The sequence below is a fragment of the Callorhinchus milii genome, unplaced genomic scaffold (genome assembly GCF_018977255.1).
Source record: "Callorhinchus milii isolate IMCB2004 unplaced genomic scaffold, IMCB_Cmil_1.0 Scaffold20, whole genome shotgun sequence".
Classification (NCBI taxonomy): Eukaryota; Metazoa; Chordata; class Chondrichthyes; order Chimaeriformes; family Callorhinchidae; genus Callorhinchus; species Callorhinchus milii.
Genome location: NW_024704761.1, coordinates 2,125,094 through 2,140,693, shown reverse-complemented (window position 1 = coordinate 2,140,693; position 15,600 = coordinate 2,125,094). Strand labels below are relative to the sequence as shown.

The 15,600-nt window shown below is 48.4% G+C and overlaps 1 protein-coding gene across 2 annotated transcripts; it reads right to left on the bottom strand.

Moving 5' to 3' along the window:
- On the bottom strand, positions 1 to 14,336 carry gga3b (golgi associated, gamma adaptin ear containing, ARF binding protein 3b). Of its 2 annotated transcripts, XM_042342456.1 has the most exons (17): positions 14,274 to 14,336; positions 12,726 to 12,810; positions 12,058 to 12,133; positions 10,890 to 10,988; positions 10,339 to 10,462; positions 8,945 to 9,048; positions 8,534 to 8,614; positions 6,876 to 7,013; positions 6,222 to 6,303; positions 5,610 to 5,726; positions 5,254 to 5,484; positions 4,861 to 4,931; positions 3,962 to 4,344; positions 3,326 to 3,519; positions 2,841 to 3,010; positions 2,528 to 2,638; positions 1 to 1,784 (listed from the first exon to the last, which is right to left on the bottom strand). In XM_042342456.1, the coding sequence occupies exons 1-17, from the start codon at positions 14,311 to 14,313 to the stop codon at positions 1,674 to 1,676; spliced, it is 2,217 nt and encodes a 738-aa protein (XP_042198390.1). In that variant the 5' UTR covers positions 14,314 to 14,336; the 3' UTR covers positions 1 to 1,673. The 2 variants fall into 2 exon arrangements, with proteins under 2 accessions (XP_042198390.1, XP_042198391.1); XM_042342457.1 differs by lacking the exons at positions 1 to 1,784; positions 2,528 to 2,638 and having other exon boundaries at positions 2,944 to 3,080.
- Positions 14,337 to 15,600: the final 1,264 nt, after the last annotated feature.

The following is a 15,600-nucleotide window of genomic DNA, read 5'->3' as shown; positions in this document are numbered from 1 at the left end:
GAGAAATCATTTCCTTTTTTACTTCGAACAATAAATACAATATACAAAGCAGCAGCAACACATTACATCACCGAGGAATGATCTCCAAACTCTAATTGGTCAAATGTTGTGCAAAAACGATGGCTTTCATACCAAAGTATGTCACAGTTTGGTTGTTGTTAGTGGTGGGTGGTGGGCTGGAGGGAGGGATGGGGGTGAGGGGTAGGGTTGGGGTGGAGGGAAGAAAGGACGAGATTATCAGTCAGATTCAGTCTTTAATTATAACAAGTGCAACACAAAGCTCTGGAGCCAGCACGGCTCTCAAGGTAACAGATGAGGTTTCTTTTTCTCGCAGACGTGAAGCGTGGCAGCACAGCCCCGGGTGTCCCCACACGTGGAGACGCAATAGGCATGGCCAGACATTGTGGGGCAGACAGACGAACGGCTGGGGGATCGGATTCAATGCTATGGTGCAATTTGCTGAGTGAATTCTGTGCTGATTCGAGTGAGGGTGTGTCAGTGCTGGGAACTGGAACACTTCAGCATTAACATTCGCACTTGGGTCAGCAATAGCGCAGTTTGGGGCGGGTGAAAGCTCCCTCTAGTTTAAGTTAACAGTGTGTCCCTTGGCCCCCGACCTCAAAAGAACCTTGTGTTCTTGCCAATATGAATGTGATTTGCCAGTTTAATGCTAATCAAGGGGTAGTTTTGTGCTGCGCTCACACTCCCTGGGAATGTCACATCTCCACTCAGGTCCACTTTACTTTCATTTCACAACATGGGAATCGTTCTAAACAGGAGTTTCCTGTCCTCAGTAACCTCGGCACTGACTGGGCGTCACTGCACACTGGAAGGATCGTAATAAATCGTAAATAATAATAATATTAACCTTGTGTCTAATAAGGCGCCTTTATCATGTTGAAACATCTGGAAGCGTTTCACAGTATTTGTAGGCGAACGTGGCAGCTGATTTGTGCACAGCGATGTCCCATAACCAGCCAGCAGGCCGATGACCGTTTCCCTGGAGGGTTATACAGTAATTATAAGAGGCCTCAGTTCTGCCCTGGTGTCAGCAGCCCAGGGCAATGACGATGGCAATGCAGGCAAAAACAATGAAGAGAGCTCCTGACCTCCGACAGGCATTGTGGGGAGGGGGGGGAATTTGGGTCTCTCTTTTGGGAGGAGAAATTAAAATAACCCAAGCTCTCGTGCCCTTGGTGCCAGTGGGTTAGACCCCAACAAAAGCTCATGTGCCCCTCCCTCGCCAGCAAACGGTAGCACAGCTGTGGGAACAGACAATCAATGTTGGTTGGAACTGTCCTGCTCTTTTCAACTCAAAACTCGTCCCTCATGAGGTTACCAGTCCTCGACTACACACACACACACACACTGGCTGTATATGAGGGGGAGGGTTTGGCCTGGCCTAAGGAGTGGAATGATTGAAGTACAGACACATTGTTCCCCCTTTCAGCTGTGCAGAATGATAAAGCAGACCTGAACCCATGACTGATCCAGGCCTGAACCCACGCTCCCCCACCACCCCACCCCCCCAGCTCAAACCCAATCCCACTGGCGTTTGGGTGGCATTGAGACACTGAGCAAAACAAATGGTGCGTTCCTTCGGCTTTGAGGTCCTGGTTGGATAATCTCGGTGTTCGGTGAATCTCGACACTGTGGTTGGTAACCAGCGAGGGTCAGAGGCTTCCCCATCTCTCAGCTGGAGGGAACTGGTCCACTTCTCCCAGGTCCGAGTATGGCTGATCTCCCATCGTAAACGTTAACTTGTACCTTAGTCTAACCTTCTCCTGTACAGAGAGAGGAAAGAGAACAGGACCAGTGGCGGCGAGTGAAAATGTGACCTGATCGCACAGAACCCACTAAACCTGCCAATCCTGCAGTCACTATACAGAGCCACTGCCACACTGCGCACCAAACACTAGAGAGAAAAAAAATCAAGTGACCCAGGTGCTGAGCGGAAGACATGATGTTAAGAATCCTTACGTTTATCAGAGCACCTTTTACATTGGATGACGTCACAAGCACTTCACAGGGTTTTACTGTCTGTATTTTGAGGGCGAACACAGCAGTCAATTTGCTCACAGTAATGTCCCACATTTTTGAGGTGAATGGCCGATTTTATTTGGGGGATTGTTGGCCAGGACACCTTCTATTTACGAATAGTGCCAAGGGATCTTTGATGTCCACCTGAACAAGCAGACGAGACCTCGGTTTATCGTCTCATCAGAAGGACGGCACCTCCAACAATGCAGCACCTCCTTCCTCCCTCCACCGAGACCTGCGGCAGCCTCGACTCTACGAGTTAAAAGTCCTGACAACAGGACTTGAACCCACAATTTTCTGACTCAGAGGTGAGAGTGCCAGGCTGACATCTCGGTATCAAGAGTATGTTTTGCAACAAGACAAACTTTCTATTGAAAACAAACAGCCTTCATCAAATCCTCCTGTATAACAAACTAAGTGGCTTTGGTGTTTGCCATCTGGCACCTAGTGTGGTGGGTCAAGGATTGCTTGTGATGGGTGTCATTACCTTCAAAGGGTTGGCTAATAACATGACCTGGGTGATGGCAGCCGGAGGAAGGACTGGGTTGAATGGTGCGAGCTCGCTCCCGGACGGAGGCTGTAACTTCACTTTCATGGCCTGTGAGGAACAAATGCATCAGTCGTCAACCCACGAGATATCCCTGGAAGTTAGTAACGGTTAGTTAAACTGCAGTTAGTATATTGTGTCCAGTATTGATCAGCCTACGTTAGGAAAGATGTCAAGGCGATGGAGGGGGTGCATAAGCATCACAAAGCGCTTCACAGGAATTTACTGAAAAGTGCCGAGCCTCAGCCCCTACCTTTGGTACAGCTGCCTGCAGCACCACGTTAGAGATGGGCACCGGCGCGGTGCTAATCATGGAGATAACAATGACCAAAACGTCTGGCCTGGACGGAGGACAGTCCTTGGCAAAGTGCAGCAGGACCCGGAATCCATTCTTGTCGTATGCGGTGACAGGGAGCACATTACCTGCGTGTGGGGAGAGGGAGCGACACAGAGAGACTAATGTAAGCCAATCTGCGGAGGGTATCACACTCCCCTTCATACAACAGCAAATAGATTAATGTCAGGAGAAACTTAAACACAGAATCAAACTCACAGAGAATCCCTTCACACTAAAAATAAACACAATAAAACATCACACTATACACACACACACTCCAGCATGGAGATGCTGAAGACAGCTATCAGATAGCTCAGTACAGACTGAGCTATTACTAGGATCCCTCCCACTCTCACATTCCCACAAGTAAGAAGACACGCAGAGGGCAGTGCGATACCTACTTGGCTTAATGGTCTCCAATTGAACTAGTACGTTGCCAAGTGATGCTTCTGCCAGGAGGCCAGTGCGGAGCGGGCTGGAGGGCTGTGGGGAGAGCGAGCGCAGCAGGGGGCTGCCGGGTGCCCCGGATGGAGTGCAGAAACCGCTCCCTGACATCCCCGACAACCCCGAGGAGCTGCCCCTGTGACGAGACTCCCTGCGTTTGAAGTAAACACTAACTGTTAACAAAGAGGAATGGCCAGACTAGTGCATCACACAAACAAGGCAGCCACTTGTCAGACGAGCACATCTGATCAACTTCAATACATTTTGCCAACGTTAAAGTGTTTGACTGTCTCTCCTCCCCGCGCTCACACGGTGACCTGCCGAGTGCATCTTGGTGGACATGATGCGCATCAGGCGTCAAGGCCGCTTTCTGCAGCTCAACACGGACAAGACAGAAGCCACCCTCCTTGGCCTCTTTCCATGTCTCCTCACCTCCGTTCACTGACCTCCTTAATCTTTATTATTATTCATATATTATATATTACAATCTCCTGCTGCCGATATCCCATCTGAAGGGCAGTGACTGAGGAGAAAGCTTAATGACTTTTAACAAGACACAGTGCAACTAGCCGAGCTCTCTGCCGCTCACTTACCCTTTGACCTCTTCTAGAAGCTTCTGACTGAGCAAATCCAGCTCAAGCAGGCCGCTGTTTACTGAGGGTGATCCACTGGTGTGGGCGGCCGACAGTGCGGAGGCTGTGGTGGGGTCGGCACCTCGGTGAGCAGCGGGTATCAGTGTGCGGTGAGGAGCTACACTGGCCCGAGCTATACCAGGAACTGTCGGGTTTGGCATGAGCGGCATTGCTGGTGAGACACACGAGGTGGCAGCGAAGGGAGCCCCAGGAAAGGTGGGGCCGGAGGAAGCTGAGAGCGGGTTCAGCGGCTGAGGTACCGACTGCAGCAGAGACGTCAGACAAGAGCTGCTTCCCTCGCTGCCTGTGGTCGTGTCAAAAAGGTTGAGGGGAGTACTTTCATTCTGTAATGGAAACACGGGTGGTCACAGGTAGGTTGTTACACCCGGCACAGCTGCCAAACAGCTGGCAACACATCCAATATCACAGGCGGCAACAACAGCAACAAATTGTATTTATATAGCGCCTTTCACATCGGGAAAATATCTCAAAGCGCTGGGCCATGTATCACAGAGACGTCACAATACCCTGTCACCAGGGACCTCGCTTCATCCATCCACCTTTTTTCTATAAATCCCACCTTAAGATCTACCTCTGTCCCATCTGTGATTACAGCCCCCTTCCCCCTCCATTCTCACCAGCCACCACCAACAATAACAACAGCAACTTGCATTTATATAGCGCCCTTCAGGCGGGTAGCGTCCCGGAGCACTTCACGGTGGCTGAGTCTGACCCCATCAGTAAGAAGGAGCCACATCAAACAGTGCAGGTAATGGTTGCGCTTCCTCACTGGCTTCTAGCTTTCTCCCACTCAACACAGTCGTCAGCGCTATGTGTATTTTAAAAAATTTTTTTTTAACCTGAAACGTTTTCCACCGGGAGCTTCCCAAGTCCTGTCCGGCACCTGAATTCGATGGCGGATCGTTCAGTCCTGACACAGACAAACAAGGCGAATGTTACGCACCTGGTTGACAATGCTCTGTGCTGATTTCTCACTCAGGCTCCTCTTCCCCACCCCGGCCAAACCATACTCCCCCCCCCCCCCAAGTCAGTCCAGTCCTGTCCATAGTCTTTCCCCCCCCCCCTACCCACAGCCAGTCTAGCCCGCAGTCTTTCCCCCTCCAGCCAGTATAGCCCAAAGCCCCCACCTCCCCATCCATCGAGCCAATACAGTCCGAACTCCCCCTCCCTCCCCCGGGAAGGAAGCTTTAGTAACAAAGTGAATGATTTCCCTCTGAGGCCAGCACCATTACCTAGTGAGAGCAGCTCCACGTCTAACAGTCCCAGGGCGCCGCTGGCTGTGCTGGGAGGCAGGCTGGGGGCCCGGGGCCCACCGTGAGCAGCCACGTGAGGAGGGGGTGGGATGAGGGGGAAGGCTGGAGCTGCCGTGGCGTTTGCCGGGGCGGTGGTTACCGTGGGAACATCCAAACCAGCCAAGTCAATCAGCGTTTCTGTGGGTTCTGTGGTCGTGGAAGGAGCTTTAACTGAAACACAGGGCAGCAAGGCTGGACGTTAACACATTCACTAAACAACTCCCCCTTCTCTCTCCTCTCTCACCGTTTTACACACCATTGTTCCGTGGGTCTCTGTGATGTTTAAAGCAAGTTACCTGTTGGCTTTGGAAGTTCAGGTAAATCAACTTCTCCATTGACGGTCTGTCCTTGAACGATCTTTTTATAGGAATTGATCACACGCGAGAGTTCGTCGCTGGCTTGCAAAATCTCACCTGAAAAAAAAAATCAAGGACGTAACTGAGATGAAGTTTCAACAAGAGCTTGTATGCACATATAGCCCTTCACACTGGGTAATGTGTCAGAGCGCCTACTAGTGGAGGGACACCAAACAAGGGAGAAGGGGAGGGCGAGGTGACCATAGACGTGAGCAAAGTGTTAAGTTTTAAGGTGGGATTTAAATAGATAGTGAGGGGGTAAGTCAGAGGGGTGGAGACCGTTCCAGAGGTTAGGGGAGAAGTGATTGAAGTCTCGACAACTAACGGTGGCACAGAGGGGTCGAGGGATAGGCAGCAAGCCTGTGGTAGCTGAGCAATAGGGGTGGGCAGAAGAGTGGTGTATGAGGAGATCAGAGAGTTTCTAGGGAGAGAAGGGATTGTCTGACTAACTCAGTGGAGACTTCCTTCATCTGCAATGGTCCAGTTACACAGGAGGCAATGGCTTGAGCAGGTGAACCACCAGAATGGCCAAACGGATGACTGGTGATGTACCTAAGCAGTTATCATTATCCTCGGTCTCGCTAGCAAGCTTGAACAAAGTCCGCCTCATCTTCTCACACCGGTCGTACAGCTCCTGTTAAAAAAAATGTGCATGTTTAGTGTGCAGCTGCAGCAAGTCCAGTCTTATATTGCTACACAGGCGCATTGCAACAGATAAACAACCAGCTGTGTTGGCTGGAACAGATAACAACATATGTAATGTCCCTTGGCTGTGAGCCTCCTCATCCAGGCTCATGCAAAACAGAAACTGGGTAATGTGTAAGCGCTGAAGTCAGATGTGAAGCTGTACAATAACAATAATATTTTTAATAGTGGCTTATCATGTCTTTGAGACGTCTCAAAGGGCTTCACAGGATACACAGTAAAGTGAATTGACTGTATATTTTGAGGCCAAACGCGGCAGGCAATTGCGCACAGCAGCGTCCCACAAACAATCGTTGATTGAGTGACCAATTGTTCAAAAATTATTTTTATACGCAACAACAGCATAAAGCAGGTTTCAGATGGGAGAGTATCGGTGGTGATCAGGGGGTGGGGAGGAGGGAAATGGGTAAAGTGGAGTGGAAGGGTAAGCGGGAGTGGAGGTATAAGGGGGAGTGGAGGTTTAAGGGGGAGTGTAGGGGTAAAGGCTCTCTCTGTTTGCACCTTAATCAGCTCTTTGTCGCCGTCCGTGGATTCCTCCTGGTTATAATGAACCAGCATCTCATTGAGCAGCCGCACGTTGTTATTCACCTCCTCCAACGTGTTCAAGCGTTTGGTTATTTTCTGCATTCGCACCTCATCCTGCAAATGTTATAATAATAATAATCCTCGCATTTGATCCAGCGCCTAATCACGTCTTCAAGACGTCTCAAAGCGCTTCACAGAATATAGTGTAAAGTGAATTCACTGTATATTTTGTTGGCAAAACGCGGCAGCCAATTGCGCGCAGAAGTGTCCCACAAACAGTGATGGATTAAGTGACCAAATTATTGTTGTTATTATTTTAATTGTAGTAAATCTTAGCGGACACGAACGACATGAGCACTGGGCCCCCACCCTCTGCTCTGTCATCACGCTCACAGGGGCTGCCATCAATTTTAAATCTTTATTTTAAGGAAAACAAGCACTGGAAGGTTCTCGCCAGAAGCAGCCTCCTGTTTAATTCTACACAGCTCCGCAAAAACAGGCGATTGCATTTTATTCAACTGCCAGACAAAGGCAGTTTTTTTCCCTCCCCCATCCACTCAGATCCGAGAACAAAGAGTGCCATTTAGTCTCTTCATTCTCCTAGACACCGTGAATGGCAGATTGTACAATTCAAACCAGTTGACCTACTTTCTGGTCCAAAGCACAGAAACCAAGCCAGCCGAAGGGAGAGAAATGGCAAGTTCTTTCCTAATATCAGATCATATATCAGAAGGTTTTCACACTGCTGCTGCACTCCTCACAAAATAATAATACTTGCATTTGATATAGCGCTTTTCATGTCTTCTAGACTTCCCAAAGCGCTTCACAGAATATACCGTAAAGTGAATTGACTGTATATTTGTGGGCGAACGCGGCAGCCAATTGCGCACAGCAATGTCCCACAAACAGTCGTGGATTGAAAGTGACCAATTTATTATTGTTTTTGGTTTTCGAGGGATTATTATTAGGCTCTGTGTGGAGTAAGGAAACTTGCCCAAGGTTTCGCCCTCTGCCTGGAATTGAACTTAGGTCTCTCACTTGCACAGCGAGTGCTCTAACCACTGAGCTACAGGACTCCACAAAGCCACTTCCCAGCAGCAATTCCACACGTTTACTAAGGTCGGCCCTGCTCAGTGGGTTGAAGCCCCACATCAGAACTTCAGCTCACAATCTAGGCTGACAGAACTGTGCAGTCCTGGGGGAGCAGTAGGTTCCCAGTAGCTGAAACTGGAGACTCTTAAATAGGATATAAGGGGCTTCCATTCCCAGTTGACAAAAATACTAGGGTGTTGTGTACCTTCCCTTTGCATCCCCACTCAATGTCTGTCAGCAGAGCACCTGGTTAAGCACCATTCAACAACAACTACTTGCATTTATATAGCAAGGTAGCGTCCCAGAGCGCTTAATAATTGGTCCCATAAACTGACTGAGAGAAGAAACTAAAGGAAAATATTTACGAACATGCCTTTGGCCAGTTTGTAACTTCTTTAATAATAGAACTGATCATGGCCTTAATCCCACTCGTTGGAAAAACACAGTTCTGTTTTCTCCTAAAGACAACCACACCATATCAATTCCAACAGAAGCAGTTGCTGGGGGAGAGATAGCGAGCTTGGGGCAATCGCCACACCCACCTCTTTCACCATATTCTTAATTAGTTTGTTGGCTTCCTGAAGATCGTCTGGATTTTTACTCTTTAGTAATCTGGCCAATAACTGTGAAAGAAAAAAACGGCTTGTAAATCAGTATAACAAGAGGAGTAAGTAATAAGACTAGGCACAGTTCCATTTCAATATATTTACACTACAGTACAGTCAATTCATTTGCAATACAATATTATACACATTTACATTTATATAAAGCCTTTTGCATCAGGAGGATGTCCCAAGATAAATAGGAGAAGACAAGAACCTACGTCTCAAAACGCTTCATAGAATATATTGTAAAGTGGATTGACAATGTATTTTTGTGGGCGAAACACAGCAGCCAATTGCACACAACAATTATTCTGTGTAGAGGCGCTTATCAGAAGTTGCTTTCAATACCTTTGATTTTTCATCATCTTCAAATACTGCATTTTTGGGCCGAGTTGGGGGAGATGGAACCAGCGTCTTATCCACAGGGATCTGAGGGTCATGTTGTAAAATACCTGCAAGCAAAACGCACAACATCAGAAACACTAACAGGTAAGAAGCCACCTTCATCAGGAACCCTGTAAGTACAACCTTTGTAGTGCTGAATTCTCAATTAAGAGACATTATTTTCAATCCTAAATGATCCCTACTGACACTAAAGGATGCCTATGGAATAATAGCAGCTCACACCAGTTATCTGAGAAGGGTTGATACATGCGCACCTTCACTATAAGAACACAACCTGAAAAGCTGCCAAATTTGTCTACAAAAATCGTCACTACGTTTGACAACAATTATCTATGAAGCCCTTTGAGTCATTGATGTGAAAGGGAAGGTGCTATCAAAATGTTTTTTTGGAGAGAGCAGGAATCGTAGTTTACAGGATTGGGTGGGGGGGGGGAAACATTCTGTGGACTCTCACAGAGTTCAAGGATTTGGCTTCATTGCGACAGCCATCAGGTGGGCTGCCTGCTTAGTAGAGGCACAGACTCGAGATGAGAATCAAGACTGGTGAATAAGTCGCCTAATGATACTGCAGTGAAGCTCTGAGCAGCACGTAACAAGGCAGCCACGTGGGAGGAAGGTGATAGCCCACCCACTGCCTGTGCCTGGGAATGGTACACAGTGTAGAGGGGAGGAACAACAACAAAAAATGAGCAGTTCGCTCTTGCAGTAAATTCAAAACTAGCGGCTGTGTTTCTCCTGCTCAGTACCCACACTCCCCTCAAATGCCTTGAGATTCTCCTAGCTGGGAGGTTCAGAAAGTTGAACAGATATTTAGGAAGTGGGACTATGTGGTGAGATAGTGAGGAAGTGGGATTATGGATGTGAATAACTAACCAGTCATCCACCCCAGTAACCACGGTTATAGCTGCTCAGGCTCAAGAGAATCGAGTCTGCTGGTACCGATCAGATGATGAGGAGTTGGAGGTAAGCTGGTGTTCAAGGGTCAATGATTGACTGGATTCACCAATCCAAACCATTGCAAACTCATAAGATACACAAGTAAGTGCTTCAGTAAGTAGCTTTCTTGCCTTCAAGTCTGAAGGTTGTGGATTCTAACCCCATGTACATCAGAACTTGGAATTCAGTTTCTCCCGGTGTCCTAGCCGAAAATTCCTGATAAATTGGTCATTCACTTCATGGTTGTTTGTGGGATACTGCTGTTCACAAATTACTAACCTATCAAGCATTTTAAGCCATCCGCCTGCCATGGAAGTCCCTGCATCAAATGTAAGGATTATTATTATCATTATTAGTATTATTATTAGAGGGTTAGGATTAACTGGGCAAACTAGCCATACCTTGTTTTTTTAACATCTGATAGGCATCCTTAATTTTTGTTTCCTCAGGGAGAGCAACTGTCCAGCTGTAGAGAAGTTCAATCACTTTCATTTTGACTTTCTCCGACACTCGGTCTCCCAAATACTAGGAAAGAAAAAAATAGAAGAATCTATAAAAGATTATGATAATAATAATCAAAACCACACTGGCAGAGTTCAGACTGAACGCTCACGTTCCCTGTCCAAGGAGTTTAACAATTGTAGCCTTGGTTTAAAATCTCTTCAGGCTCTACACAACATTGATTTGACAGAGAACATAGTTTGCTTACTCCACTGGTCTAAATGCACTTTATTAATTTCAGCTATGGAGTAAATTCATGTCTGAAAGTAAAAGGTTTGCACTTGGTGAGAACAGTTATTGATTCTTGTGCGCAGCTATCTGGCACTGGATATGCTTCAGTTACTGTGATATTCCCCACTTGAACAGCTATGCTTCTTCATTCACCCCCCCCCACCCCATCTTTTCCCCATTGAAATAACAATGCCACTTCACATCCGTTAGTCGAACTCACCTTTGGAGATACCACTTTAATTAGTTCATTCAAGAACCGAAATTTTCCCACTTCATTATGAAATCTTCTCCCGCAGTTCTTCATACAAGCTTCTAACACCTGGATTCAATCAAAGCACTGACTGTAATTACAACCGTTATACAGGTTAGACAGCACATCACTTCCACCCACTGGCTTTCACTCAGCTTTCCCAAATTATGGAAGCGTCCATCGCACAATTCCAAATCATGGCTAACATTATGCAAAATCCCAAGATCCAGATTTCAAAGGGCTGTAAAGCCTTCACCATTGTGGTGTTCCATTTCAAAGCACTGAAGAATAAGCATTATTTTGAGTACTCCTGTATGGAGCTTGGAATACATGAGGAACCTGAGACAGTGCACTAACACCCTCACAGTACATCATTCAACGTAAAAAAAACCCTGACAATTCACATTGATTGCTTAAGACAAATAATTCCAAATTAAATTGTAAAACAGAACTTGTCGTCAATCCACGACTGTTTGTGGGACGCTGCTGTGCACAATTGGCTGCTGTGTTTCACCCACAAAATATAGTCAATTCACTTTACAGTATATTCTGTGAAGCACTTTGAGATGTCTCAAAGACATGATAAGGCGCTATATCAAATGCAAGAATTATTATTAGTATTATTATTGAAGTACATGAAGATATTTTTCTCTCTCTCAGCACCATTCCCCACCCAAAGGATGGGCAGGGAGTCCTACTCTCAGGCCTCCCACTATCTACATCTCCAATGTACAAGAGGGCTGGCCACCAAGCCTCTCAACCACTCCCTGTGGAAAGAGGATGTACTGTGTTATGCAAGTTCCTTCAACAACAAATGAACTCTTGCAAAAGAGATATTGCTGTACCCATATTGGCTGTCGCATTTGCCTTAAATATACACTCAGTACAACTTACAGTAAACCCTGTGAAGCACATTGAGACCTCCCGCTGACATGAGAAGCGCTGTAGCAAATGCAAGTATTATTATAAAAATTTCAAACATATTCAAGAATGGAAGCAGACAAGTACTTGTTAGGTCCCACAAACTTTGAAGCATTTGTAATAACAAACTGTAGTTTAAGAATGAGGTTTGTGCAGTCTCAGAAAACCCTTATATACTCATGGCAGACACTACTTTGGTGAATAATCCCATACTCACTGTAAGGGCTTGTACTGCCTCCCATTCTTGAGGAGACTGGATTTTATGAGCCAGTAGTCTGACAGCTATCTGTGGCCTGGAAAATAAATTAACATTCCAAATAGATTTTTTCTGTGGATAGATGCCAGTGGTCACTGAGAGGGCTAGATAATAAAGACCTTTTCATAAATGTTGTGCACTTATGATCACCATCAGTTTCAGATACATTTTCCCCCTTTGAACAAGAAGAAACAATCCACCCACACAGGTAATCTGTCCACAATAACTTTTTAAAGATGAAATCTCAGTAGTTCCAAAGGCCATGGTTTGTCTCCGAATTACTTAAGGCTGACATGAGAGTTACGTTGCTGCTTTGACATGTTTGATAGTGAAATCAAAGTCAAGCAAAACCATGTCTTCAAATGGCATCTAGAAATGTGCAATTTTCCAACACTGGTAAGGTGTCAGCTTGGCTCAATTAGTAGCACTCTCTTCTGAGTCAGAAAGCTGCGAGTTCTAGCTCCACATCAGGCCTATGAGCTCACTAGGCTGCATAGTCCAATGCCGTGCTCCATGTGGGTTGCATTGTCGGAGGTGCCATTATTCGGCTGAGACCAGGGTCCCAGGTAAAGGCAAAATAACTTAAATGAAAATGTAACAAGCAGCATCATTCTGGCAGCCGCACTTACCCTTCCAGTTCTTTGTTGACTTGATCACAGAAGCCTATGATGTACTCCCAGTCCTCTTGTCGGTTTGCTGGGCTGGTAGCTTTATCTGCAGGAAGGAAAAGAAAGATTCAGTTTGAAAAAATAGAGCTAAAGAAGTTTCACCTCATCTCAACCCATCTGTGACAGTCTTCGTAGTCCTGTTTCTGTGTCAGGCGGGTCTGCGGTACTCCAGGGCACTGCTGATGATAGGACAGCCAGCCTGTCACTGGGGGTAGGTAGTGTTCCATCTTAGCTCCAGTTAACCCTGCAAACCAAAGCCCTAATTGTAGGGTGGTCTTAGTTGGACAAGCAGCAGGAAAGCTTGTCAGTCAGTGATATCAATGGCAAGCTATGCGGTTTTAGCTGGTTTGACTCAGCAATATTAATACAATAAAATACAACATGATTTACATTTATATAGTGCCTTTCACATCAAAAGGACGTCTGATTAATTCGACTCACTCTCAGCAATATGTAAACACACACTCACTTACTATTGCCATGGACAGACACACACCTGTACTAATGTGTTAGTTACAGACAGACCTCAAACCCCCACCCCACCCCCGTAATAGAAATACTGTTTGTGGGACGTTGCTGTGCGCAATTGGCTGCCGCGTTTTGCCCACAAAATATACAGTCAATTCACTTTACAATACATTCTGTGAAAAGCTTTGAGACGTCTCCACAACATGATAAGGTATTATATCAATTGCAAGGATGACTGTTATTATTAACTACAAACATAATATTGTTCACAATTAGATAGATTCTTCCTCTCTCTCCCACCTCTCATTCACTGCGTTTGTAGTGAATGACAGCCCTGGTCTCTGTACACTGGCTCGGGACAATGACAGCCCTGATCTGGTATTGTGGCCAGTGACAGCCCGGTGCCCCCCCCCCCGTGTTGTGGCCAGTGACTGCCCGGTGGCCCCCACCGTGTTGTGGCCAGTGACAGCCCGGTGCCCCCCGTGTTGTGGCCAGTGACTGCCCGGTGGCCCCCCCATGTTGTGGCCAGTGACCCCCCCCGTGTTGTGGCCAGTGACAGCCCGGTGGCCCCTGTATTGCGGCCAGTGACTGCCCGGTGGCCCCCCCCGTGTTGTGGCCAGTGACCCCCCGTGTTGTGGCCAGTGACCCCCCACCCCGTGTTGTGGCCAGTGATTGCCCGGTGGCCCCCCCCGTGTTGTGGCCAGTGACCCCCCCCCCGTGTTGTGGCCAGTGATTGCCCGGTGGCCCCCCCCCGTGTTGTGGCCAGTGACCCCCCACCCCCGTGTTGTGGCCAGTGACCCCCCCCCCCGTGTTGTGGCCAGTGACCCCCCCCGTGTTGTGGCCAGTGACAGTAACAGGCCCCGATCTCCCTCCACCGACTGGGGACCGGCGACAGAGAGCGCGGGTGATCGAGGCGCCGGAGCCCCGGCGCGGGCGGGAAAGCTCCGGGGGCCGTGCGCTGGACGGCGGGGCGCGGGTCCGCGTGAGGGGGCGGTGCGGGGTGAGGGGTGGGGCCCGGCTGGCGGGGCGGCCGTTACTCACTGAGCCAGGACTCCAGCGACTCCCCCTCCGCCTCCGCCATCTTGCCGGCCGCATCCTCCAAACCTCGCGAGAGTTTGGCCCGGCCCCGCGAGATCTCCCCCTCCCCAAGTCTCGCGAGATGTCGGCGAGGGGGGCGGGGCTGGGGGTGACGTCAGAGCCTGGCAGTGGCTGCTCTCAGGGGCAGAGGAGTGACAATGTGGGGAACCCCTCTCTGTCTCTCTCTCTCATTTTTTTTGGGGGGGTGTTGGGTGGGGCTGTTGGGTGGGGGTGTTGGGTGGGGCTGTTGGGTGGGGCTGTTGGGTGGGGGGTGTTGGGTGGGGGGTGTTGGGTGGGGGTGTTGAGTGGGGGGTGTTGGGTGGGGGTGTTGGGTGGGGGGTGTTGGGTGGGGCTGTTGGGTGGGGCTGTTGGGTGGGGGCTGTTGGGTGGGGGCTGTTGGGTGGGGGTGTTGGGTGGGGGGTGTTGGGTGGGGGTGTTGGGTGGGGCTGGAGATGGTTTAAGAGGGTGACCCCAGTCGAAGTTGTTTTTTGAAATTATAAAAGGGCCCTGATGAGGTTTGACCTGTTTTCCCCACTGGTTGATCGGGGAGGAGGAGGACGACGACGACAACAATAATAATAACGATGCTGGGATTCCAGGGAGCCGGCCGACCTTCCGTCGCCTCGCCGAGACACCTCGGAGCGCCGCCCGGCATGTACTCCCGTAGAGCGGAGCGGCCGCCTCTCTTTGTGGGCGAGGCGCGGCGGCCGGTGGCGCACAGCAGCCTCCCGCGGACTGGGAGGATGTTAACCGTGATGGGAGGGGGTTGGGGGGGAACACGCAGATCTATTAGACGGGCGACTCGGGGATCAAAAGAGAGAATTTAAGGAGGGACTTCTCCTTGTAAGAGGGTGGTGAGATTGCGGAGCTCGATTGTAGATTGTAGATGCCTGAAGTCATGGTTGAATCAGATAGTATAGACCGTTTCAGGGGGAAGCTGGACGGGAGGGAGATAGAAGGGTGTGGCAGGGAATAAGGAATGGGTGGACACCCATGTTGAGTGTAAGTATTGTCACGGACTGGTTGGGCCGAGTGGCCTGTTTCCCTGCTGTAAATTGTGTATAAGTCTTTGTGATCTGATCCGGTGCGAGCTCATCCACTGGAACTATTGGTAGAAAGAGGAAATATGTCTGATTTGAAACCTGACTTATATCGAAACATATGCAAACCTATTGCTGCCTTGGAATGTTTTTGGCAACAATAAACACACTGGGAAGAGGGAAGATTTTCCATTTAACGGATTTTGAAGTCCAGCAGATGGCACTTGTTTCCTTGAAGTACAGAACTGCAC

Coding starts and splice junctions, on each gene's coding strand:
- gga3b (XM_042342456.1), bottom strand. CDS start 14,313: ATGGCGGAGGCGGAGGGGGAGTCGCTGGAGTCCTGGCTCA. Junction 8,615..8,944: donor AAGATGATGAAAAATCAAAG/GTATTGAAAGCA, acceptor TTTCTTTCACAG/TTATTGGCCAGATTACTAAA. Junction 5,485..5,609: donor TGAACTTCCAAAGCCAACAG/GTAACTTGCTTT, acceptor CCTGTGTTTCAG/TTAAAGCTCCTTCCACGACC.